The sequence below is a fragment of the Amphiura filiformis genome, unplaced genomic scaffold (genome assembly GCF_039555335.1).
Source record: "Amphiura filiformis unplaced genomic scaffold, Afil_fr2py scaffold_37, whole genome shotgun sequence".
Classification (NCBI taxonomy): Eukaryota; Metazoa; Echinodermata; class Ophiuroidea; order Amphilepidida; family Amphiuridae; genus Amphiura; species Amphiura filiformis.
Window position 1 is genome coordinate 923,079 of NW_027305501.1, and position 25,817 is coordinate 948,895.

General features: G+C 37.1%; 2 protein-coding genes across 2 annotated transcripts in view; both read right to left on the reverse strand.

Annotated features, from left to right (window-relative positions):
- The window catches only part of LOC140144041 (uncharacterized), a 44,931-nt gene extending 29,147 nt beyond the window's left edge, over nt 1-15,784 (reverse strand). Inside the window, exons 1-2 of the mRNA XM_072165865.1 lie at nt 15,435-15,784; nt 5,039-5,731 (exon numbers count right to left, since the gene is read on the reverse strand). Coding sequence (XP_072021966.1) covers nt 5,039-5,359 — 321 coding nt within the window. The 5' untranslated portion in view covers nt 5,360-5,731; nt 15,435-15,784. The remainder of the gene's footprint in view (nt 1-5,038; nt 5,732-15,434) is intronic.
- Nucleotides 15,785-23,224: 7,440 nt separating this feature from the next.
- LOC140144027 (uncharacterized) lies at nt 23,225-25,655 on the reverse strand. The gene is made up of 3 exons (XM_072165855.1): nt 25,454-25,655; nt 24,722-24,866; nt 23,225-23,970 (listed from the first exon to the last, which is right to left on the reverse strand). The coding sequence occupies exons 1-3, from the start codon at nt 25,505-25,507 to the stop codon at nt 23,801-23,803; spliced, it is 369 nt and encodes a 122-aa protein (XP_072021956.1). The 5' UTR covers nt 25,508-25,655; the 3' UTR covers nt 23,225-23,800.
- Nucleotides 25,656-25,817: the final 162 nt, after the last annotated feature.

The window sequence follows — 25,817 nt, forward strand, 5'->3', positions numbered from 1 at the left end:
CTGAAGGAACCAAAGGAATTTGACATCCCCCAAATTCCCACTAGGTTTATAAAGAAACATGGGCCACTTAATAATGGACCAAAAGCATCTTATCCAACAATTTGAGTATTTCGAGGGTTTTAACTTCACTGCACTAGAGGTTACATAGGTCACCTATTTTTACACAATGAATACCAACTGCATGTAGCCATAGAATCTATGATATGTAGCTGTAGACTTGGTATGGCAGTAGCCTACTGGTAGTAGGGGAATGCATTGCTGACACCAAGGTTTCTTACCCCAAAGAATGTTTGCTGATCTAAAAAAATGAAGTCCAGGGGAAATTCCTCTGATATTATTAATTAGCTACATGTAGGTCCTATCAGTCAAAGGGTTCAAGCACAGATCCTGCAGGATCTGTGGTTCAAGTCATGGTATGAATTTCAAGTTTTCAACCCCATTGGAAAACATAAAGGTCCGGTCTTCCTCTATTAAAAGGACAAATCTTATATATGATCACCCAAGAACATTGTACAATTTTGAAAGCAACATAACTACTCGCCACATTGCATTTCAAAGTTCCCATCATAAATCTGCTACATTACTATGTTGGTGGAGGCTAGGGGCCATTTTTTATTTATAAAAGTGGTAAACAAAATGTGACTAAGAATGTAATTCATGACCAGTAAGGTTTACTGGTGCTGAGAGCTAGCTACCACAATTTGGTGAACCAGCAAGTTCAATGTTCAGTCACATGTGAGGAACGATCTTGATGACTAATATGGTACCATCTTTCGTTGAAGTTTGATTTATTGTTTAAAAGTCCACTTTCTTGGGCCCCTTGACAGACTCTGAGCCATTGTTTCCGATGTTTTCCCGGTTACAATTACTTGTGGCAAAATATGCTTGAGTTAGCTTTGTTAGCTTTGTCCGACCTTCTCCCTAGTATTAAACTTCTAATTTGACAGTTCTGCCACAAGTCTCGACAGCAGAAAAATGCCTAACACAGGTGGTGAAATGAAGGACTACATGTAGGCCTACCGTCATACATGCACATGTATGCCTACATGTACCAGTTTAGAAATTAGTTAAGGGTATACGAGGTATTGTTGGTCGAAGCAGCAAAAAAAAAAATCATGAAAATATACTTTGAAAACTTGCTTAATTTATTGTTGTTGAGTTATGTACGTTTTACAAAAGTGTTGTTGTTTCAGCCCTCTTTACAACATAACTCAAGAGTCAAGAACCACAGGACCTACAAAAGTATATCTGTGATATTTGCTATGAATTGGGTCGATCCTTCATGTAATTATTTCGTGTAATCTAATCCTAACTCTAACCCTAATCCTAACCCTAATCCTAACCCTAATCCTAACCCTAATCCTAACCCTAACTCTAACCCTAACCCTAATTTTGTGTAAAATTACATGAAGGAATAACCATGAATTGAGCAATGCAATTTTTGCTAAAGCTCACTACCATTCGCAAGATGCTGTGAACTACTTTTTTTCTGCTGCTTCGACCAACAATACTTGTTACAATGCTTGTTACAATGTATTATTCTACCAAATGCAGAGCCTAAGCTACATGAATATTTATGTAGCTATGCATATGTACAAATCTTAGTTCAATACATTCAGCAAAAGTTGTTTGTTTTGAATATAAATTTCTTTTGTGACCACAATAATTCTGATAAAAATGTGATAAGGTGGCGAACTGGCGAGTCTACATATGAAACAAAATGTTAATCAGTAATCAATTTCGACTGGGAATTCTATTAGGTTTTTTACCGTTTTTATGAATATGATTGTACAGTTCACTTCAATATAAATACTGTACAATAGGCCCCACACATTATGTATGCTTCGGTAATAATTACTATATTGACCCGCCGCTTGATTGTACATAGTGTATCAATTTTAAAATCAATTTCTCCGAACTGCTCAATTGAACTCATCACATGATACATTCTGCATTCAACACATTTTGTTTTAATTAAGAACTCATCATCGTTGATTCGTTGTCCTGTCAAGTGTTTACACATCAGTCTGATTACCATGGTACCGCAATATACATGTACAATATTTGCCGCAGGATGACCGGTAAAACAGAAATTTCATCTACATCATCACAGCAATATAACTCGCTAATGGATCACTACCGTGAAAATGGCGATGACTAAACAAATATCATTTATATGTGCAGGCAGGTGCAGTTAAATGAACACAATAATGGCACAGCCGCACAAATCACTTGTCCTTTTTCAATAGTACCGGTACCATTATCACTTGTAGACGTCAGTTACAAATGTACATTGTTCCATTGCATAACATGTGTAGTGATAAGGAAACAAAGATTAAAGAAAATATTTATCAATTTGTTTTTAATTGTTGTCAAATTGTCAAGTTTATATTTTTAATTATAAAATTGTGGTTTATTGGAGGTAAAATATAGACAAGTACAATGTACATACATGTACACCGTAGTAGAACTTTGTCCATGTTCCAATATCTGTGGTTGGACAGCACAAGCACAAGCTTGGTTGGACAGCACAATCTGTGGTTGGACAGCACAAGCCCATGTACATGAGTTTTTAAAAAGCCGACAAAAATGTCAAACACTGCATGATACAGAAAATGACAAGCAGTCAATGACAGTGTAATTTAGTCCACCCACCAATCGAGTGAACAAGGAAATGAAATTGTGTTGTAATTTGAAAGCTATTGCTATAAATGTAACATTTTTTATCATTGCCATACTAAATTATCTCTGGAATGCCAATGAGGCAAACAGATAATGATCACCTGAGATAACGATTGTGACAATGAATAACACTGTTGCGTTTAAACTTGGCCGCTATTCAAAAGCATTGTCTATTGATAAAGGTTTATTTGCACTGCCCCTGTCACTTTTTGCACAGGCCTGGTCTATAATTATTCTATCAATTATCATGTCTGTATATCACTTAGTAAATTTCAAAGGGCATGGTTTTAAAGGGCTTCCTCATGAGCATGTGGTTGTTCTCTTACAACATGTACAGGGGTGAGCTGGTTAGCACAGTGGTTCTGTCCACCCCTTGCACCACTGACTGAGGTCCCGGGTTCTAACCTTGCCCGTTCCTACACAACTTAACAAGCATTTGGTTTCCAGTCCATACTCTTGCAGTGTGTTCTTCGGTTTATGGCTTTCAATATATATTTTTCTGTCTTGTCTCCAGGATAATCAAATAGGTACTGGTACCCATACTGCATGGTGTTTATGGTCTGAATATGTTACCATCACCAAGCGCCAATACATTGTAAATAAATTATCAAAACACCCAACCCGAAATCACAACAGGTTGGGTACATAGTGAATTACTTCAGGCATGGCTGAATTCTGAAAGTGCATCACATGATTCACAATTCCCTACAAGTTTTGAAAACAATTAATAGGCCCTACATCATGTAAATAATGTTTTATTGGGGTGGGGACAAATCCCAATGTCCCCCCTCCCACTTTCTGGGAAAATTACCCTTTTTTTCTTTTCAGCCACTTTTTGACAATTCAGGCCATTAATGTCCCCCAATTTTCAAGATGGATTGATACCGCTGGTTTAAAAACAGACTATTGTGCAACTCACACTGTGCAACATTTGTCATCTTTTTCAGCCATGAACATGATGAATGCCCTACATTGTACTTGTAGTTAGGCAGCTGGGTAGCACTAGGTTTTAAAACCAGGGGTACTGAAAACCTCTGAACCTATAGAAAATCCAAAATATGGGGGCGCAAACCAAAAACCAGGGGCTTTTCATTTTCAATCCTGTTTATCATTTTCATCATGTTTATTTACGCAGAACACAAACCCTTACCAAAACGTAGTCCTGACCTACATTTGTAACCCTAACTCCAGCCTTCACTTCCTACACCCCTACGATAATGTTAATGCCAACCAAACCCTAACCCTGACCCCAAAACTAAAATAATTCAAATCCTTAAAAACATGCAAAGTTCTGAAAAATTACGATCACACCATGAGACTGTGTAAAGTCAATCATTAAATGGTGCAGAATTCAGCAGCCGAAATGTCGGCACTAAGTCGCCCTGTAGTTAGGTTGTGGTAAATTGTTAACTCAACTTAATTACTTCAATGTAAGGGTGTCTCCCCAGTATGAGTCACTCAATTTGACCTTCTAATGTGCCTTTAATCATAATGCCACATACCTGACATACCTTATCGTACTCCACCAGTGTTTGCAATGTCATTCACGACTATGTGTCAAGAAACACTCTAATCAATTTCAACATATTTAAAGGCACACAGAGTATTTATATTGATTGTAGGCTACATTGTACACTTGTAGAGGTACTAATCCCAGAGCTGAACTGATTCAAGGCAAATTATGGATCATCAGGCTGGGAAATACATTTTGTAAGAATCGCGGGACCAGGCCCTGGTTCACGGGGTTTTACAGGGAACCACAGGCTATTTTCAATGAACCAGGGGCTATTCAATGGATGGGAAAATTTGTTAAATTTTGATACCTCACTCAATCAGACTTGTAAAAAAATAGCCCCTGGTTCACAGGGTTGGAACCAGGAGCTATTTTCAATGAACCAGGGGCTAAACGGCCAATGGTGCCCACTTATTTCCCAGCCTGTGGATCATTGTGATTTCACTTCATTTATCCCAGACTGCCTATTATTCAAAATCGTGCTCTCCGATTTGTTTTTCAAAAAAACACATCACGCAAAAGCCCTTTATTCGGCAATAATGGGTTAAGGATTGTACCACATTTTAAAGATAAGCGCTGTCACTTTTGCAAATGATATACCGTACGCGTACTCGCTTTACCTCGATATATAAACAATTAAATATTTTGGGGGAAAAGTGAAATTTTTTCTTTAAATCGCACTATTTTTGCGGTAAAAGAATATACATGTAAAGGTTGCTGCCTTTACACCCAAATGTGTCCTCGGCACAGGCAAGCCAAGGCAGTTCCGAGTCACGGGTGGAATCAAAACGGTGGCAGTGGAGACTATACGAAAGAGACTTCCAGACCTATAGATATACTTACATGGACCTGTGGATCGTTGACAAAGCTGCCATCTCCCACTCCATTCTGCAACTCTTTGTGCGGCGCAAGGCTCTTGCTTATCTCATCCAACTGTTTCTGATGGTTCAAAAAGCGAGCGGCTCCATTTCGCCTACTCAACGCCGGCTGACTTGGGGGTAAAATGGACGGTGCCGCCACGGGGGTACTGTCCACCAAACTATTGAGGGTGTTTGTCGGTTTGTCCGAATTTACATGCAGGTGCTTCAAACTTTCTTTTATATCCAACAACATCTGTTGCTTGTTTCCAACATAGTTCAATGACCCCGTACGTGACTTTTGCATCTCCGGGCGTCACTGCACGGTTGTCGTTGACTTGTGACAGTTTCTCTTGGTCCGATTGCTGGGCCAAGTGTCCCTGACAATATATTCCAAGACATTACATTCAATTACTTTTGTTCAAATTGTCTTGTTTCACCAAGCACTTATTATTCACATCTTCAGTTCCGTAAAAATTCACGTTGGAAAACTTTCTTCCGTTATTATGATCCCAACTTGTTTTGGTAGCACTTGGTTCAGTTATGGTATCACTAGAATTATAAAATACTCTGGTTTATCGTTTCCTGCAGTGCTTAGTTCTATCCATATTATAACGATTACACTTCCAATCACCAATCCCTATAAACCCGTCCCCGTCCTCACCAGACCATCAAGATCCTGCAAAATAAAAGGAAACAAAAGAGAAAATTATGTGACCATTTGGGAATGTGGCAGAATGCGCAGTCGCGCACTGTGAGCACAAAATTTTGCAGCATGTACATTTTGTACGCGGTTGTTTATTATATATCGGAAGCTGAAAATATTTCATTTACAGACAATAATACAGACTCTTATTAGGCGTATAAACTACATTTGTATCTATCACCATGATTACCCAGATCAATCACTAGTGAGACAACTCCTTGTTCACAAGTTTTAAAACTTAAGAACTAAAAAATTTGACAGACAACCAACAACTGCTCCAACCACATTGTTTCTTAAATTGAACATTGCAAGCTGCAGGCATTAATCTGATATAAAGAGCTCAACCCCAACACGCCTAGAGACATTAAAAAAAACAACGAGGATAACCACTGATGTGCATGCATAAAACCCATGTGATGCCATGATGTAACCACTTTTTAAGTGCTCACGGAAATCGCTGGCTGCCACAGCAAAACAACTGTTGCTACCGGTACCGATCGGTGATCCACGGATCGTGTGCTTGGCATGCGAGGGGTCCAAGATTCGAATCCTGAGTGTGCAAAGTGACTCCTCTGTTCATCTTCTCTCCTTTTTCGTTTCTTCTTTAACTTCCGGTAGCAAAAAGCAGTGTCCAGGGTTAATGTAGGACAGAGGGATAGGGAGCGATAAAGGCAGAGGCATGACCCCTCCCTCCACCTTAGTCAGTCAGTTCCATGGCGTCAAGAAAATATTCAGGATGAGTTGGGCAAATTGAACCTGTAATGCGGCGACCTAGCCACTGTGTTGCTGTCTGCCGGCTACATGTTGAATTGAAGGTTCACTACGGTACATTTGTTTTTAAAACTTTATGTTCACTAAAATGCTGATTTGCCAATACTAAGCACCGGAGGTAAACACGATCGCGGTATTGCATTGCGTTTTTTGGGTAAAATTGCGTTTTCATTCTGTTTAATGTTTTGACATTTTTAATACAGTTCTCGAATTAATTTGACTATACCGTACGTACTAATAACAAGGACTAATTTAGGGTCTACATGTATAAGGCCACATAAAATCTAAAATTAGTTTCATGTCCGCAAGATTTTTCGGAATTTGTGAGGGAGGGAGGCGTTTTATTTTGTTGGCAAAATTGACATTGACAGTGCTCAGTTCACGTAAAATTGGGGGAACGGGTCAAATTTGCTTCAAGATTACGATTCTTACTTTTTTAAATGCGAAGTACCGACTGTACCGTACACTCGGTTTCAGAGAAGAATGCCAGTCCCTTGCTCAGATTGATGTGAGTTGTGAGCGCACCAGTGTTAATGAGCGACATACGGAGAGCGCCGACCAACGTTTTGACGCGTAATCGGCCCATCATCGGTAGGCCTATGTTGTTATGATTGTCAGAGATGATTGAATCAGCCAATCAGAACCCCACTTCCGTGTATATACGCTCTGCACACTCTCAAAATGTAAACAACTGCCGTTCTTCTCCGACAGAAACTACATAGTGCCAGGCCCTTTGCACAGATTTCAACATACATGTACATGTATTCATGTAAAAAATGAATCGAAGTGTGTGAAAATATATTGGATAATGGATCCAAAACATTTGAAGATGATAAAATTGGATGCTTTTAATATCACCCAATATTTATTGGTCTCGCTACGAGAAATATATTGGACTAGACTACATCTCATCCAATATTTTAAAACTCACAGCGAGACCAATAAATATATGGGCTCAATCGATCCAATTTTATATCAAACTTGGGCACAAGAAGCACTGACGTAAGCTATTATGGGGGTACTACACCCTCGATAAATTTGTGTCTATTTTTGCATTTTTCTCAAAAACTAATAACACAGTGGTAACAAAGTTATGTATATTATAGGGGCAAGGAATCCAATTACTACACTGGAATTTCAGTGATCCAAGACAAGCGGTTCGTTATTTATGATAAGAAATAAGGTACCGCTAGGATGTACCTCATTTCCGATCATATATACTGAACCGCTTGTCTTGAGTCACTGAAATTTCAGTATCGTAATTAGATTCCTTGCCCCAATAATATACATAACTTTTGTTACCAGTGTATTTTTATTTTTTGAGAAAATGTAAAAATAGTCACAAATTTACCACAGGGCTGTAGTACCCCCTTAAGTTGTACGGCGTACATGTATGATACAGGCAAAGGTCATGTGGTGGTTATTGATAATGCCCTGCGGGGGCAGCGGGGCACCCCAAAATTCCAAAATACCCCCCAGATCAGGGAAAAGCTCCAACGAATCAGGATGAGGTTAATTTTTGGGACGCGTCGGGTTGGTATTTGATTCATTTGAGGAATGCCAGGATCGGGGTGGAAAAAATGTTACCAGTGTGTTATTATTTTTTGAGAAAAATGCAAAAATAGTCACAAATTTATCAAGGAATGTAGTACCTCAAGCTTAGCCAATTTAGCACAGCCTGTGCTAAATTGATGATGATTTGAGAGATTTTCCAACAATAATTATTTCATTTTTTTTGTGTTTTTTTTTTGGAGGATCATCCTTTCTTGCATTTTTTTTTTCCAATTTTTTTTGTTTGCATTTTCCTCCTGTGCTTAGTCAAGGCAATTCTCAAGATTGTGATTGAGAACCTTCCATCATCATTCATCAAACTGCTAAGTCCATGTCCACTCCTCGACCTTCTTTATTACTCAGTGAGCAAAATTATAATTTGGTTGCATTGTTTTGACATGATCAAAACAACATTTGAAGTTCAGGGACTCCAGAGATACCACTCACTTTCACTCAAAAACTTGAAACTGGTGAGAAAGGGCTGAAAATAAATAAAAACACAGGAATTTGGATGCAGAAAAACATGAATTCTGGCCAAAACCTGAAAAGTGGCATCTCTGCAAGTATATGGGAGGGCGAGTTAGCGCAGCGGTAATTCCCTCGCTTTGCACCACTGAGGTCCCGGTTCAAGCCCGGCGCGCCCAAGGACTCATGTGCATTTGGTTTATCCCGATCCATGCTCGCTCTTGCAGGTTTTCTCCGGGATCTCCGGTTTCCTCCTGCTTTCAAAATCGGTAATTAGTTGTTTCGTTATCAAAAACTTCCTTCACCCAATGGAATTTGGGGAGTGGGAGCTGCAGAAAATGGGTGGATGTTACAATCTAAGTGTGGATAGGTTTGCGCCGGGTTCGGCTGCAACTAGCCTAGTTGATGCGATCTGATTGTGATGATTCACCACGCATGAAATTACAGCGCTTTGAATCCTCTGGAAAAAGCGCTATATAAATTCCGAAATTTATTTATAATTTTATTTATTTATATGTATTTTGGTTAAAACTTAGTGATGTCAACAACATCATACACATGCCTGGAAAAAGTGGGGAACTTGGGAACCATGTTCCAGGCCTTGTCTTTTGAGGCGAGTGAGAGTGATTACTCGCCATCACTCGCCTAAAATGAAACTGAGGAGAGCTTTTTATCACCCGCCTACATTTGGTGTAATACCGGGTACTAATAAGGGAATCACTCGCCTGCAGCTCACCTGACAAGTTTTGAGGAGAGTGATTTGTCACTCGCCAGCAATTTTCAAAAGACAAGGCCTGATGTTCCCAGGAAATTTTGCTATTTGGAGGGAAATTTTTGTCTTCTAAACAAAGAAATACCGGTACCGTAAACCGGGGCTACTTTGCCACATTTTTTTGACGTTGTGGTGCGCCCTCTTTTTAAGTTTCCATGCATTGTTCCATAGGTGTTATTAGGAAAGCTGTAGCCCCATGGGTCGGGCTACTTTGCCAGGCCTATTTTGAAGCGAGTTCAACCAATGATTAGGGCTTCTTTGCCACCCTTTGGGTTATTAAAATATGGTACTGATCTGATCTGACCTTTAAAATAATAAGAACTATTAGTATGGATAACTCTGAAACACCCTTTGAACCATCTAACTTATAGATTTCATTCTGGTTTGAAGGTATTCCAGAATTAATCTATAAATCTATTCGAAACAGTCGGCCTAACATATGAATTAGGGTGGCAAAATTGCATTTTTCCCAGCCCTGATCATACATTTATAAATGAATCAGACTTTTTAAAATTCTTTCCTGGTGTGTCTCATATGCGAGCATAGTCATAGACCATGTTGGCTGATCAACAGTAACAACAGGACGGTTGGCCCGTCATCAACAAGACGATCGGCATTGATCATTGGCGCAAGGAATTGGCGTCAATCGCTCATTAGGCACTTGAAACTTGATTCTGAGTTTAGCGTCCCCCGCCCGCGTTATGAATTTTGTGCCGCGTTTGAGATGTAAAATCTGAAAATAATTCATTATTGTGCAAATTGCTACTAAACCAGCAAGAAAATTTGTTCTGAAAATTTTTAAAACCCCTTTCTTTTGTATTTTAAGCCTTCAAAAACTATTAGAAGAATTCATCTAAATATTTGAGCATTGAAAATATACCAATGTTTGACCCTTGCTCTATCCAATTATTTCAATTATGGCCATGCGTTTTGAACTCAACACCCAAAAAGGGTGGTGGCGTCACACTTTTCACTGTGATCATTTTGGTTTTTGAGTGTATCTTTGGAAGAAATATAGGTATGACAGTAAATTTGGTATCAAATGAAGGCTAAGATATTGATTAGTAACTATGGACAGTTTCATTAAGATATCTTGAACATTGGCAGAATGGCACCCAATCCAATTGACCAAGTCAGGGGTGGTGGTGGCAGCGGTGCATGTGGCAGCGGTGCACTCATGTACAAACTCTATGGGTAGTTTGTATCTTAAGTGCACACAATTGTAAAATTGTTCATTATGCACTTCAAATGTGTCCTTATTACTATAAATTTGGTATCAAAAGATAGCTTAGTTGTCCATGTAAACATTTAAATACCTTAACTTTCTTAAAAGAATATAAGAGGACTGGTAGTCACAGGTAAGTCACATGACATACAAATTAGTCCCTATTCTCTACACAGTAAACCCAAATTTTCAACCGCAATATACTGCTAGAGATTACCATCGCTGTATTTTTAAAAGTATACCCCCTAGAATAGCCAAAGTATACATTTTTGGAAAGCTCTTGGCTCAAGGAATCCAAAAATGCACTTGAAAGTAGTGTAGGGTGTTACCCTAAGAAAATATTTTTCAAAATGTACTAGACTGATGAGTTGAATCGGTATAAAATTCCACCAACCATTTTCTGAAATACACATTGGTTTACTATCATAAAGCCCTATATCATCAGAAAGGTAATGGTCTGAACTTTTCAAAACTGCATTAAAAATTGATGGAGGGGTACACATGAATGAAAACCAGTACCCCAAGTAAAATTTATCAAAAATATAAAATGGGCTTGCATCTTTTACATTATTTCTTTTCACATATACCCTACACTAATTCTGATTCCATTTTTAGATTCCTTGGACCAATAGCTTTCCAAAAATGTATACTTTTACTATCATAGGGTGTATAGATTTCAAGATATGACAATTTATACCAAAAAAGGTGCATCGTTACAGAAAAATCAAGGTGTGACGCAAAGTCGGCGAGTTCACGACGCATGGCCTTATACCTTTGGGATACCAGGGTAGACTAAATTTGAACCGAACCTGACCAAATGTTTTCACCAGCAGTGGCATAGATTTCTTTTTGACATGGGGGGGTGGTGGGAAATTTCCCCTAAATAATTTAACTAGAAGATACTATTGAAAGACATGGATATTTTTAACAAATTGGTGACGCTAATAATTATTTCATAATGTTCTGCATGATTTTGTTATTATTATGGCCATGTGTTTTAACCTCGCCGACTTTTCGTCACACACTGATTTTTGAAATTCGCGACACTCTTTCCCCTTCAAATGCCCATATTTTTCAAACCATACCCCCCAGTATAATGAAAGTATACATTTTCTGAAACAAAATTGAACAAGGAATCCAACAAGAGACTCAGAAACACTGTCAGATGTAAGGTTCTAATGCTACATTGATGTGAATGAGACAAAACATCAAATGACAGTGGTACAGGGGTATAATGTCACTAACATTTCTGTGTTACCCCTGCATCTTATTTTATGTCATTTTCTAATAGATCAGAGTATGGGCTTTCCTGCAATATATAAATGTATGGGGCTTATCACTTTCGTAAAATGATACAACCCTTCAAAAAGTGACCAAAATATAATTATTTTTCCTTATCGTCTTGGAGAACATTGGCCTATCATATACACTAAAGCAGCTAACTATTTAAACTTATTTCAAAATAAAAGTATAGATAATAATGTCAGCTTTCTTTTGATACCAAATTTATTGATGAACACTCATTTTTAAGGAAAATAACAACACATTTGCACACCAACTACAAGGCTCCCAAAATGAAAACTTGGCTTACAGTTTTGTGCAGAGTGCCCCGCTACCTCCACCACCCCTGCCTTGGCCAATTGGATTGAGTCCCATTCTATAGATGTTCAAGATATCTTTTTGACACCTTTCCATAATTAATAATTGGTGTTTTAGCTGTCATTTGATACCAAATTTACTATCAAATCTTTTTTTATTCCAATGATACATTAAAAAAACTAAATGACCATAGTGAAAAATGTGACGCCACTCACCCATTTTAGATGTCAAGTTCAAAGCACATGCCCTATCATTAGCTCAAGGGAGTTTATTGTTTCAACTATTTTACAGAATAAAAGTTCAGATAACAATGTCAGCTTTCTTTTGATACCAAATTTATTGACATACACTAGTTTTTAAAGAAAATGCCAACATTTTTGCACTGCGAGGCACCAAAAATTAAATTTCCCATTGAGATTGTACATGGTGAGCCGCTGCCTCATGAGCCGCTGCCTCCACCACCCCTGACTTGGGTCATTGGATTGAATGCCATTCTGCTTCTGTTCAAGATACATTCATGTAACTTTGCATAGTTCATCATTAATATATTAGCTTTTATTTGGTACCAAATTTATTGTCATAGCTCCTTTACTTTCAAAGATATGCTCAAAAAACAAAACGATCATGGTGAAAAGTGTGACACCACCACCCTTTTCGGGTGTTCAGTTCAAAACGCATGGCCTTATATAAATGAGTCACCCCCCCCCCCATTTTCCCCCATCCTCAAATGTATACGGAGAGGTCAGTGGAAATCGGAGACTTGATTTAAAGTTTGGAAAAACAAAAAGCAAGATATATTTTTATGAATGTTATGTGTGTTACTGACATTATATTGGGACCCAAGATACCCAAATAGAATGAACAGAAGCGCATAATAAGCATTGCATTGAGAAAAAGGCCGCCGTTTATTATGAATATAATGAAATCTGGAAAATAATGAATAATGAATAATGAAATAGTTGCCTCATTACGAGCTGAAAAAAATGGGACGCTAAACTCAACATCAAGTTTCATTAGCCTTAGCAATACATGTAGCATGATGCTAGGGCAAGTGGTCAAGTCACTCTACTGTGGAATGACTGGAATCACTCTTTCAGTCATTCGTACCAATTGATATGAAACATGCACTCTCTCTTTCGATTTTCAGGGATTGAGGCTAATCTATTATTATTACAAATTTATTTACGATACATGTAATCTAATACATTGAAAGTGCTGAAACTTGAATGTTGGCCTAAATTGGATTCAATTTTGGGTGATTCACAGCAAGCGATATTTAGTGTCTATCAAGTAGAAACTTGCTCTAAAGTTTGGGACAGTGGTGGCGAGCAAGAGCTATCGCTCGCCTCAAACAGCAAGGCTTTCTCCTTGTTCTCTAATTTAAAGCCCTTTCGCAATTGCAGAATCATGATGCATTAGGCTTATGAAAGTCAATTCCCAGTTTCCCGTTACATTATTTTTCATGACTGTGTAGGTGACCATTGCATTATTCATTATTTTATACCATTTCATTATTGCATCTGTTACAGGTGTAAACCAATAACTACCCATGTATGTGATAAATCACAGTTTGTAGTTTACAGATCGTAGTTTACAACCACATGAAGGTGATTGTACAACTATTATCAAAAGTTCCACCATATTTTTTACGGGATGAGATCAGAGCAGATCAAAAAGTGCGGGACAGAGAATTGAGTAGGTATTCATTAATAATTCATTATTTAATAACCATATTATCATGCTCCTACTGCAAAGAAAATCCCTGAAAATCAACAGAAAGAGATTTATGATATATTTTAAAACCACAATTATTTATTTGTATGTTAAAGTTTGTTAGAAATCAATATTTTATTCAAAATAATGAAATATTTGGCCAGCAAATTGTTTTGAGCGGAGTAGGGTAACGGGAAACTGGGAATCAACTTTCATTAGCCTTATGGGTAATATTTGCAGATTTTTTTTTTTTGAGATGAACACGAGGATGCAGTGCGTTTGCAATGGCGGCGAACTTTGCACATTTCCTTCAAAAACATATTTTTGTAAAACATTTTTTATTCATTCCTACATTAATGTCAATATTTCCTGTGAAATACAATATAAGGAATGAAGACCAAACTGTCACTTTTTTATGCAAACGTCAAAGTTCACCCCATTAAAAATGTAAAAATGTACAGTAGCCTCATTGACATTGTGTTTATAAATTTCCAATACAATCGGCAAATATTACCCATAATGCACCATGATCTGGAATTGCGAACAGGCTTATAAAAACTCATATTCCTAAAATTTTCCTAAATCATTCCAAAGAAATTCTAAAAAATTGAAAAATCTAAAAAATAAATAAATAAAATTGACAAATCCCAGAAATTGAGGGAGGGGACAAGAACCAAAACATTATACAGCCTGTTGCGGATAATAATGCAACCAGTAGTGCAGCGCAGTACATGTACCCTCATTTAGTCGAGATCAGGTGGTTGTAGTACGCACTTGGTGGATGTCATCCGCAGTTTAGTCATAAAATTAAAATAATCTTGAAATTTATACCAGGATTGGCAGGTAACTTTTTAAGTTACAATTTTTTTTTTCAAATTTAAACGAGTGCCCTTTTGTCTTTAGTACCCATTGTCATCAAATCATGTTCATTGTTTACTGACCTGACTCAACTCAAGTCAAGTTCACATTACAAATTACAATGCAAATTATTTGTTGACATGAGTTCAGTTTGACAGACGATTGACAGATGAGATAAAAAAAAAGATTTATGAAATCAGGAGTACGCTTGCAATTATTATACATTTTTATCATCCATGGTTTTATTATTTCCAGAAGATTATAATCCGTTTTCGTGGTGAGACTTGAAGATGATGACTGTCAGCTAGGCATGCAACGCAGCCATGCATTGAGTGTACTTCCTGAATCATGTCAGCCCAGACGATGCAAACAATGCACAAAAGCAACAAAAGCGATGACAAACCAGTAATAAATTATACACGTTCCGCCCACAAATCTTCAATTCGTGGGATACTCCAAAGCAACGATATATTTCCTGGTTCCTTTTACTATCCATGTGAACACAAATTTGTGTCAGGAATTGAATAGAAAATAACAAAATAGAGGAAATTCCATAGATATTTCATCAGGAGATTTGCCGATTCTCGAATCAAAACATAGCCGACTTTACATCATCACACGTGTGTGTGGTTGTTGCCGGCGACGCAACATCATTAACATAAACTTCATCCAAATGATATTCAAAAGACATCATCAATGCAAGGGATGCATGATCAACTTACTGTCCTTTTCTTCCTCTTTCTCCCCCAACTTTGTTCTTTTATGTGCTGAGAACACATAAAATTCATGATTTTCCAGTATCACCACACTGCGTTGTTTGTGTTGAGAAACTTGCGGAAGCCATGATTTTTCGTTGTTGAACAATCAACACTACACAGTAGCAGCAAAGATATAGCAGATGAAAACAAAATATTCCCAGCACTTTGAACACGAAAATCCAGCAGATCTTGATGGTATATATCCTTAAGTATTGTTAACAGTCATGAGGGGTATTTACAAGGCATTGGAGGCCATATTATTGGCCTAAGTTTATACAGTCTACATTGGTAATGTATACCAGCCTCACTACAATACTTTTACACGGTGTTACGCAGAGAACCATGGGAAATTCTATCACTTTGGGAGAATTGATGAAACTGATCATATCAACATCGTCAAATTGGAAGATTAGGGCCACTACCAAAGAATGCATTGTATACGCTGTTGAAGATTTTATTTTTTTTACTTTTTTTGTGACGACAGCAAGCAGTTAGGCCTACACCTTTTTACTTTAAGCTACTTTTAGGTCATAATATTGACTTGAGTATACCGAATGAATGAATGAATGAATGAATGAATGAATGAATGAATGAATGAATGAAGGAAGGAATGAATGAAGGAATGAATTGTCGAATTGTTGAATGAATGAATGAATGAAAGAAAAAAAAACTTTATAAAGCGCAAAATACAATTGTGTAATTCCTAATGTGTTAAACTAAAAACCGATCTCTTCACCGGACCCCCCCAGCAAGAACAATCAATTTGGCAGGGCAAAAAAGGGGACAATTTTGGAGGAAGAGATTTGGATCACAAAGCATGGAATTTCCACAAAATTGCAGCGAAACTGTATATGTTGGAATGTCAGTTACCCCCCGTGACATTGCCGCTATTTCGGCAGTTCACAGACCATCATATTGTTCTAATGCCAAATTATTCCAGTAGGTTGCTTCAAAAGCTCCAAAATTCAGCAGAAAAGAGACAAGCTTGACATCCCCCAGGACAAGAATCCTAATTGTTTTATTATTTTCTAATTGTTTTATTATCCCAATTGTTTGATTATTTTCCCTTTTTTAAATTTTTTTTTTTTTTTTTTTTACTCCGATAGTGTCCAAGGGATACGCCGTCAGATACCAAATGAGTCTTATAAATGCATCAACAAATTTTAAAGAGCTTTTTTGCCTTTAAATATCAGGCAAATTGGAAAACACCTGAAAAGTAGTGGCGGGACGGGGGCCACATATTTTTCTCCCCCTTTCTTTTAACTTTTTCATCATTTTGTTGATCCCCCAAAAAAAAAATCCGGCGCCGCTACTGGTGAAAAGAACCGAATACAAATAAATGAATAAATAAACAAATACATAAATAAATTATTATTAACAAATGAATCAATCGATCAATCAACAATTAATTCAACCCTCATCAATATTTGGCCAAAATAAATAAAACTTCAAGGTCGATGCGAATGCGTTTGATCAGTAACGTTCACAGACCTGGACAAACTAAACTTTTTATTTAAGTGACTGGAACGGTAACCTTTTCCAAGTCTCACTTTGGCTTTACATCCGCATGACGTGAAAAGACAACGTAAAACATGAAAGTAGGCGCAGGCCCCGGGGGGACTTGTATTTCAAGGTGGACACCATGCATGCTCATGTAAAAAAAAACCAAGTAAAAAGGGTTGTTTTTCAGCATTGGGCAAGTACAGCGCTGTAACTGTTTAGGGTGAAAAAAAAAAAAAAAATCAGGAAAAAGGGTACACTGAAAAAAAAAAAAAGGTGTCATTTGACACCACAAGGGGTGTTCAGATTTGGGTCCTCAGGCGAACATCCAAAGGTGTCACAGTGACACCTTTGGAGTGTGGCATGACACCTTAAGGGTGTCTATTTGCTCTTGACACCTTTGGATGATCACCTGAGGACCCATTTTTAAGGGTGTCAAATGACACCTCTAGAGGTGTAATGATTAACCTTTTAGGGTGTCCATTTGCTCTTGACACCTTTAGATGTTCGCCTCAGGACCCATTTGCAAGGGTGTCAAATGACACCTCAAGAGGTGTTATGGATAACCCTTTAGGGCATCAATTAACTATTGACACCTTTGGATGTTCACGGAGGACTCACAGGGGTTTTGGATGTTGGCTCGAGGACCCATTTTGGAGGTTTCAAAATAGACGACTTGAAGGTGCACAAAAGGTGGATGTTTGCATCCATTTTGTGATTTGCAGCCTATCTATATACCTATAATGAAGGGTATAAGGCATGTTTCACATGAATGTTACCAAAAGGCATTGTTTTATTGTAGAGAAAAACTATAAATTGATTGATTTGATACTTGTAATCAAGAAATAAAAAAAAAACTGTGTTGTTTTGAATTCTATCTTTAAAAAGTGTTTCTAGGTTCAAATGTGTTGGTAATGTTACTATTTTTGGACAGAGTATGGGAAAGTTCTGTCCAAAAAATATTACCCTTAGCAATATATTCTACATGTACTAGGGATTTAATTTTATCTGACAGAAGGACAGTGTGTTGAACACCACTTTCTGTGATACATTGACATGTAGTTTAATATCCAATTACTGACTTTGTACATTAATTTCTGATAAAAACAATAATTTATGATGAAGATGACTGCTAATGTTACTTCTTGGACAGAAGTTCCCAAAAGTGGGTAAAATACTGTGAAACATGCCATAACTATTTCCACACGACACTGAAAATAATCAGACACACAGTTAATTTATATTGCTGATGAGTACAATGTGTATTTCATTGCCAATTAAACTCTTCAGAAGTAATGTCCTTAGGTCAGAGAATAAATGTAGCTGCTGCCATGCATTCGTCTCAGTATAACACAGGCGCTACATTTCTTTTGAGCGGAACCCAAGAGCGTCACATGAAATTGTATTTAGGGGTGAGACAGCCTGAAAAGTGGACCTAACCCTCTTGACCCCAAAAAAGCTGACTATAGAAGTGAACCTTATGGCTGATTTGGGAAGGTGCTGTTGTGTACCCGTTAAAACCACTAAGTGAAAGCCGAGTGACTCAATGACAAAGATAATGGTATTGCGTGTTGCATATGAAACAATGCATGGCAGAGGCTGAAAACAATTCTTATTGTTAAATTTAAATTCATAGTCCATAGTAAGCTGTAACAGTGTTATTTGTCTAATACCTCACTGCTGGAAAACCATTGCAATAAGATTTCAGTAACTTTCTCAAGTACTTAAGAATAGTCAATGTACTTCTATTCAAAAACCCTCCTCCACTGAGTCATAACAGCAAATTACTTAAAATGATTACAACTGAAGTATTTTTACTTTTATTATAATTAAAAGTTTTAGAATGATTAGGTAAAAACAACAACAAAACAGTTTGTTACAGCTTCCCGCACGCATAGCTTTAGAAATCAGATTTTGAGCGCATCGCTCTTATTTTCCAGGATTTTGTGTTTTTATTTTTATTTGCCTTTTTACTAAAAAAAATTCATAGCGCTTAGGGTTTTTGACTAAAGGCTCAGTCACAACCGGCGCACGTCCTCTCGTCTTTCATTGGAACGCCTTTTGCAAGTCTTTCTGATGACTTCTCTACGACCTCCATGACCACCTTCCACCCAAAAGACGTAGAGGACGTCCGCCCAGTTGTCACCAAGCCATAAGGAAAGCTGAGACAAACTTTTTTGTTTTACTTGGCCTTCATCAAGCACAATTGCGGAATGGTGATAATCTCCACAAAAGATGTGTACAGGTGCAATAATTCTGACCGAAAGGCTCATAAAAAGAGAAATCCTAATTTAAAATATGAATAATATTGTGACTTATGTTCAACTGTCAACTTCTAATCCCATCAATAATTGTAATGGGTGATTGGAATGTCCATAGGTGCATTTAGACAAATAATCCATAAATATTGAACAAGCACGATCATAACTTCTGTTCAATACTTATAGTAGAAAATGCTATGCATGACTTCAAGAAATATTTTTTTACCAGATAGTAAGTTGAGACTGATCAGAACAAGGGCAATTAATACAAAGCAACTTTGGATACAATTTAACAGTTAATATACATTATAAACTAAAGTGGGCCATACACGATCAATTTTATTGAGGCAATACTCCCAACGGGGGCCATCTCATAATTAATGTGTCGTCACTTTTGGGCATTGAGAAATCCAGCGGAAAGGGTATCTGTTTTACACATTCTGAGTGGCCATCTCGGAGTATTGCCTCAATAACATTGATCATGGGCCTCTTAAGTAGTAAGTACTTCCAAGTTTCAACAAATTAGTGATACAAATTACAATTTTACTTCAGCTTATTTTTATCCTTGTTAATAAACATTCTTCAACAGGCAAGACAATGGACTATTCCATTTGAAATCCCCCCCTCTTGATGTTATTTGTACCTCAATTCTAGTTGAGATACACAGAGTCTAGATGGAAATATCCTCATGTGTCATCTCAATCTGAACTTCCAGTTGAACACTGTGCAATTTTCACATTTACCTGCATTCCGGACGATGCCCTATGAATAAAGTATCTTTGAATTAAAAAAAAAGTTGGGAACATTTGAATTCCACCGGAAAGTATGGATTTCAAATTGATAAAGTTTGGATTTTGTTGGATCTGTAATGACTTAAACTGACAATTTGGATGGAATTCCACAATCTTATACAGGGAGGTGTGGATTTCAAATGGAATAGCCCAATTTGAACAAATAACTATAAGGTCAAACTTTTGTACACTTGCCCCTCCGATTTTGCACTTTTTCTCAATTGCTAATTGCAAATGATTATGTTAATAAAGCCAGCTATTTATATTGCAATAAGAACTTTCAAGTTTCATTCAAATTGAAGTGACATTCAAATTTCAATTTTATTTCAGCTAAATTTATCAGAGTTAATACACACACTCTTGAGGTCTACAGCCAATCCATTTGAAGAAATGAAGTTGCTTGACATGATTCACAACATCATCCCCACACTTCTTGTTGTTGGTTTGTTTTCTGTTTGTTTTTTGTTTTTGGGTTTTTTAAACATATTGTGATTTTGGTAACAAAATGTTGAGTTTTATTAAAATTCTGTGGTGAAATGGGTGCAAAAATCTCATGTATGTTAGGAGAAATCATCCAAAACACCCCAGCAAAAACACTGCTTGAAAATGAGAAAGTGTGGCCACCACACTTTAAACAAAATGATAACTCAGTCTGCCGCCTGGACAACCAATTCTTTAGAAATGCTTAGTCGCGCTAAAAGTCGATCGATACATGTAAAAATCAGCACAGTTCAGAGATACACCTTTTTGCTATGAAATTAATTTTCTCGGTCAAATATAAAGCAATATTTTTTCTTTTCTTCAGTAATGTCAGTTAAAAACTTGGTGCTTGGATATACATTTTTTTTAAATCCTGGTGTTAAAATTAAGCATCAAATTGTGTCTTTTAGTGTGATATTTTGATTTTTATAGGCCTTGAATTAAGCCTCGACAGCTTTTTACGGAATTCATGTTTTAGCGTCTCAAACTAACATAGTTTGCTAAAGAAAGATATTTCCCACCTCTGTAAAGCACATCGTGTGGGTCTATATGTTATAGTTTTGTCAGAATTTCCGTTTTTGTTTTACCCTTTTTCCATTCAGTCTCCGAAAATGTCAAACTAAGTAAAAGTAGGCAATGGTGAGTACTTTTATCTCGAGAGCAACCATCAGAAATAGTCGATATTTCCTTTGTTGTTATCCAGGTCAATTTTTCATTGAAAGCAAATTGCCCGACCAGCGATTAAATCCCCAATTGGGTGTTCTGGTTAAACATGATCAGTAGGAGCGCTATAGGTCTGGGAATTTCTTTGCTAAATTGAAGTTCTGGCAACACTATAGCCATGCCGGTATTCATATTAAACCCAGGGATATCGATCCACAATGCTAGTACTAGCCTTTAGATTTCACGTGTTGATTTAGACATTTTTTTTCAGCCGACAGTGAAAGATGGTGAAATCAAAAGCGGAAATTCTGACAAAACTATGATATATAGCTCACGGTGATGTGCTTTAGAAAGTTGGGGAAAATCCTTCATTAGCGAACTATATTACTTTGAAAAGCTAAAAGGTTGATCCAAGAAAAAGCTCATGGGCGAGCTGAAGCCTATAAAAATCGAATATCTTACACTAAATGACTGAATTTCAGGCCTAAGTTTAACACCAGGATTTAAAAAAAAAATCAGTATCAAGCATTATAGTTTTTCCAGCCATTTACTGAAAAAATGAAAATTATTGCTTTTCATTTGGCTGAGAAAACAATTTTACACTGAAAAGGTGTAACTCAAAATTTTCTCATTTCAATACCAATTTCGATCGTTTGTATTGCTTCATTAAATGACTGAGTGAGCCTTGCAGAACAAAAGAATCGGTTGTGCAGGTAGCTGACTGAACTGTCCGCATCAAAACGATGCAGTTGTTGGCTGGCACATATAACTGCTTTTTATAGTAACAGCCATGAAAATCATCTATCCACATTATCCTTTTTATTGTTGAAGGGAATATTGAGAACATATTGCCATTATCAATAGAAAGGTTATACAAGTATGGGCTTTGCTTACCATCTCAAGTGGGGACTAACTAACTGGTAACAATGAGCTTCACACCTCATTGACGTCAATGCCTCGGAGTCGCCACTCATATGATGGGTTTGCATTTTAACAGTCAAAATGGGGAACATTTGCCAGTAGACAACTGTATCTTTTTGATATGGAAAATAACATAAGCATAATGTTCTGTTATTACTTCAAAGCAAGTTACAAGTTTGCAATTTTTTTTTTCACTTTGAATGAGACATTTATAATTAGATGAAAACTGACTTTATCTGAAAGTTTTAACAAAATTCATTTTCCAAAAGTTTCATGTCACCTGTAAGTTCAACTTTTGTACACTCAATACAAAATGTCACATTATGTTCATAAAAGACATTCAACAGTGCCAAAGGGCACAGTCAGTGGAATGAAATATTAGTTCACAGTTCGCACAAATATATCTGTCCAGTGTCCATGCATATGTTACAGGTATAGCTTTGTTATTATGCAGTGCAGTCACTGGTTTGGCATCTGAACAACCTTAAATTCTAAAAATTCTCTCATAGTATACCAAACAGATGCAAGCTCCATCATGCTAGAAAGCAGCAACAATAATGTGTAAACACCACAAAATAAGAAAATTCTGTACATTTTGCTTCACACATTAACACAACTGTTTAAATTTTAGACTCCTTTGATATTTGCAATAGTGGATGTTACATGTATCTCCTACTTGAAAAAAAAACCCTTGTAAAGGTGCATGTTCTGATTTTTGCACATGGTGTTTCCTACTTTACATTGAGGCCCATCGCCAAAACAGTCATTCCAAATTTTGAGTGAAATCGCCCCAGTGGTATTCATACTATCCGCAAAAATGTGTACTTTGCTGTCCCATAGTAGAAGACTGTGGGAATCGAAAGTGTGGTAACCACATTTTTGTGGTAATTAGCCACTTTTTTGTTCATAACATCCAAATTAAACAGAATTTGGGCCTAAAATTTCACCACGGTAATGAGAAAAATACAAGCTTTCTACTGATACCCAAATCTCAATTTTCATGGGAGAAAGTTGAAGATGATTTTAGTGATCTGGTCAAGCACCTTTAACTATTGCTTAAGCAATACATCTACACTTAACTGCAATATTCTGGAAAATGGTAATTCCAAAATTTCAAACTATTAAAATTCTTAAGAACTTTGTTGCATAATAAAAGATGTGTACAGGCAAGCAAAGCCATAAATTGAATTCTATTTGATATTATTTTTCCATAAAGATGCAGCACATTCAAAGGGCCCACTATTATAGTGAACACAACTTGTCTCTGCAGATTTACTCAAAACAGAATTTTCCAGGCTTAAAAAAATGAACCTTGTTTTCAAAAATTGATCAAGGCATTCATTTCTTTTTTATATACTTTGATCTCTTTTAAAATTTTTAAAGGCTCACTGACTAACATTGAAAATCGTAACATTGAAACATCGTTAATTAATACGATCAACTTTTATTACCTGACGCGAGGGATCAAAACCTCTTAGCTATACAGCAAGACTTTTTAATTTTCATCCATAAGTAAACCCTAATCCTGCTAAATTACTGTGCTTTGGTCCACAAATTCAGAACACTATCAGGTGTCCTGGTGCGGTCAACCAATTTGGCAATAAACTTCTGCATAAAGATTAATGTCTTAGAGTACTGTGGAGGGTAGCTAAGATGAAAGACATAGTGTACCCCAAGAGCCCCATGTATGCTTTATCAAGGGAATACCACTCCCCTATTTTGACCTTCTCCACAAATATCTGGTATGTTGATTTGGACATATCCTTATCCCGTCCTTATCATTTACCAGAATAACAGCCGATGCACTTGCTGGTGATGTGGAGAACTGCATAAAGCTGCTGATATCTTCATTCAAATGGCCTGGTAAGGCTAGCAATGCAGTGTCTGTAAATTGTAAAATTATAGAAGATAAAAACTTAATAATAAAGCAAATGTTAGGTTTCCCACAAATACATGCTGAAATGGCCACAAAGCAACAAGAACAGTATTGGTTTTACTACCACTGTGCCGCTATCGTATACAATTCAATCCTGTCTTAAATTTCCACATTCTAGCCTGTAATTTTTGCCTTATGAACTAGAATTGAAACTACGGGTATTCAGGCACATGTCAGAGGGACTTCAAAAGTAGTGTTCAGCATCACATCCACTTAGCATCTGAAGCCATGTTATATCATCTCATATAACACGGCTAGGAACCAATGAAATTTTAAGAACTGTCTAAAGTGTTTAAAAATTCTGCATATACATGTACTAAGGTTGGAATCTGAATTTCAACCACGGTATAGAGGCCCTGCATGAAATTATCGATTGGCTCCAAACAAAGGATTTGAGCCGGTGTCCTTCACCGTAGTTATGGCGGAGTGCAGTCCATTCAATCAAATGTTGTCATCAACCTATTTGATCATAGTGCAGGGTTATGTGTGTGAGACGAACTGTCACGGTAGATTGCAATCATGCTTTTGTTGAATGCATTCGAGTAGTCCGCCATATTTACGGGATGATACGTCACATGCAAGGCCTGGATATCAAAAAATTGAATTTGATTGATTTAAATTATGAAAATGTTCTGTCAATTAGGTCTTTTGCACTCCCATTTGTGTATAAGTTTTATTTAACAGAATGTTCAGCCTTACCCTGTTTACTGTCCTGTTTCATCCATCCTGGAGATTTTGTTGGCTGCCGCATCTGTGATATGCTGTGAAGAACTTCTTTAATGTCCGGTTCCTCTATGGTTTCATATAGGTTCACTTCAGTAAGCCTGTGAAATTCTGCCATGATCTGCAAACAAAATTATTATAGAATTCTATCTTATCTTCTATGACTGGGGACGATCCGTTAGGGGGTGGTAACCCCTCTGGTTTTACAAGGGTTACATAAACTCTTCATCCTTAACATTTACATTCTTACTTATTGTGACAATCCCTTATGGGGACTAAGGCTGTTGTCGACATGCCGTTTGTCGACATGGCCTGACATGTCAATATAATTTCCTTCAATTCAACAAAAGCAAACATGTCATAATGGGCTTGACAAGCTGAAGGAAAACAGCGGCAACTAGGACTCCAAAAAGAAGTAATTTACAGTTTGATTACAGTATATAAGGTCCCATTGTCAAAAAGTTTAAAACCACATGTTTTACTTTGTGTATTTGTAAACAGGTAAGCTTAACCTAAAACATACATATGAACTATTTAAATCGAAGTTTATAATTTTTAGAGCATGTTTTTTACAAACCAAAATTTGAAATATGTCGACAACTCCACATACATGTAGACATTATGCATCGAGATAAATTGATACCGACATGTTGACATGAAAAACATTTGCCGACAACAGCCTTAATATATGAGACCCATTGTACATACCTCATCTGCACAAAACAGCAATGGATACTTCTCTTTCACGTCTTTAATCGACATAGCTCCATCCACTACATCAACCCTACGCTACCGGAAAGTTTTCTCCATGCTGGTTCGAGTCAAGATGGGATCTTGCTGCTTCTTCTTCTTTGCATGACTAGCTTGCATTTGCTTGGTGAGAATGTTGATGCTAGTAGCATCTTCCCCTGCCCCCAATTCGGTTTAAAATTCTTAACGCACCATCGCTCATTTCTTTTTCCTTTGCCGCCTTGCCATCTTCTGTTGGCTTCTTCCTCTTGTTAGGAATGTCCTCTTCTTTGTCACTTTCGTGCCTTCTTATATTGTTATTGAACTTCTCACGAAGTTTGGT

What these genes read in the sequence shown, in the direction of transcription:
- LOC140144027 (XM_072165855.1), bottom strand. Translation starts at nt 25,507, where the DNA reads ATGTCGATTAAAGACGTGAAAGAGAAGTATCCATTGCTGTTTTGTGCA. An exon ending in TGCTGTTTTGTGCAGATGAG is followed by an intron (nt 24,867 to 25,453) that starts GTATGTACAATG and finishes TTTTGTTTGCAG; the next exon opens with ATCATGGCAGAATTTCACAG. An exon ending in GAAACAGGACAGTAAACAGG is followed by an intron (nt 23,971 to 24,721) that starts GTAAGGCTGAAC and finishes TACAATTTACAG; the next exon opens with ACACTGCATTGCTAGCCTTA.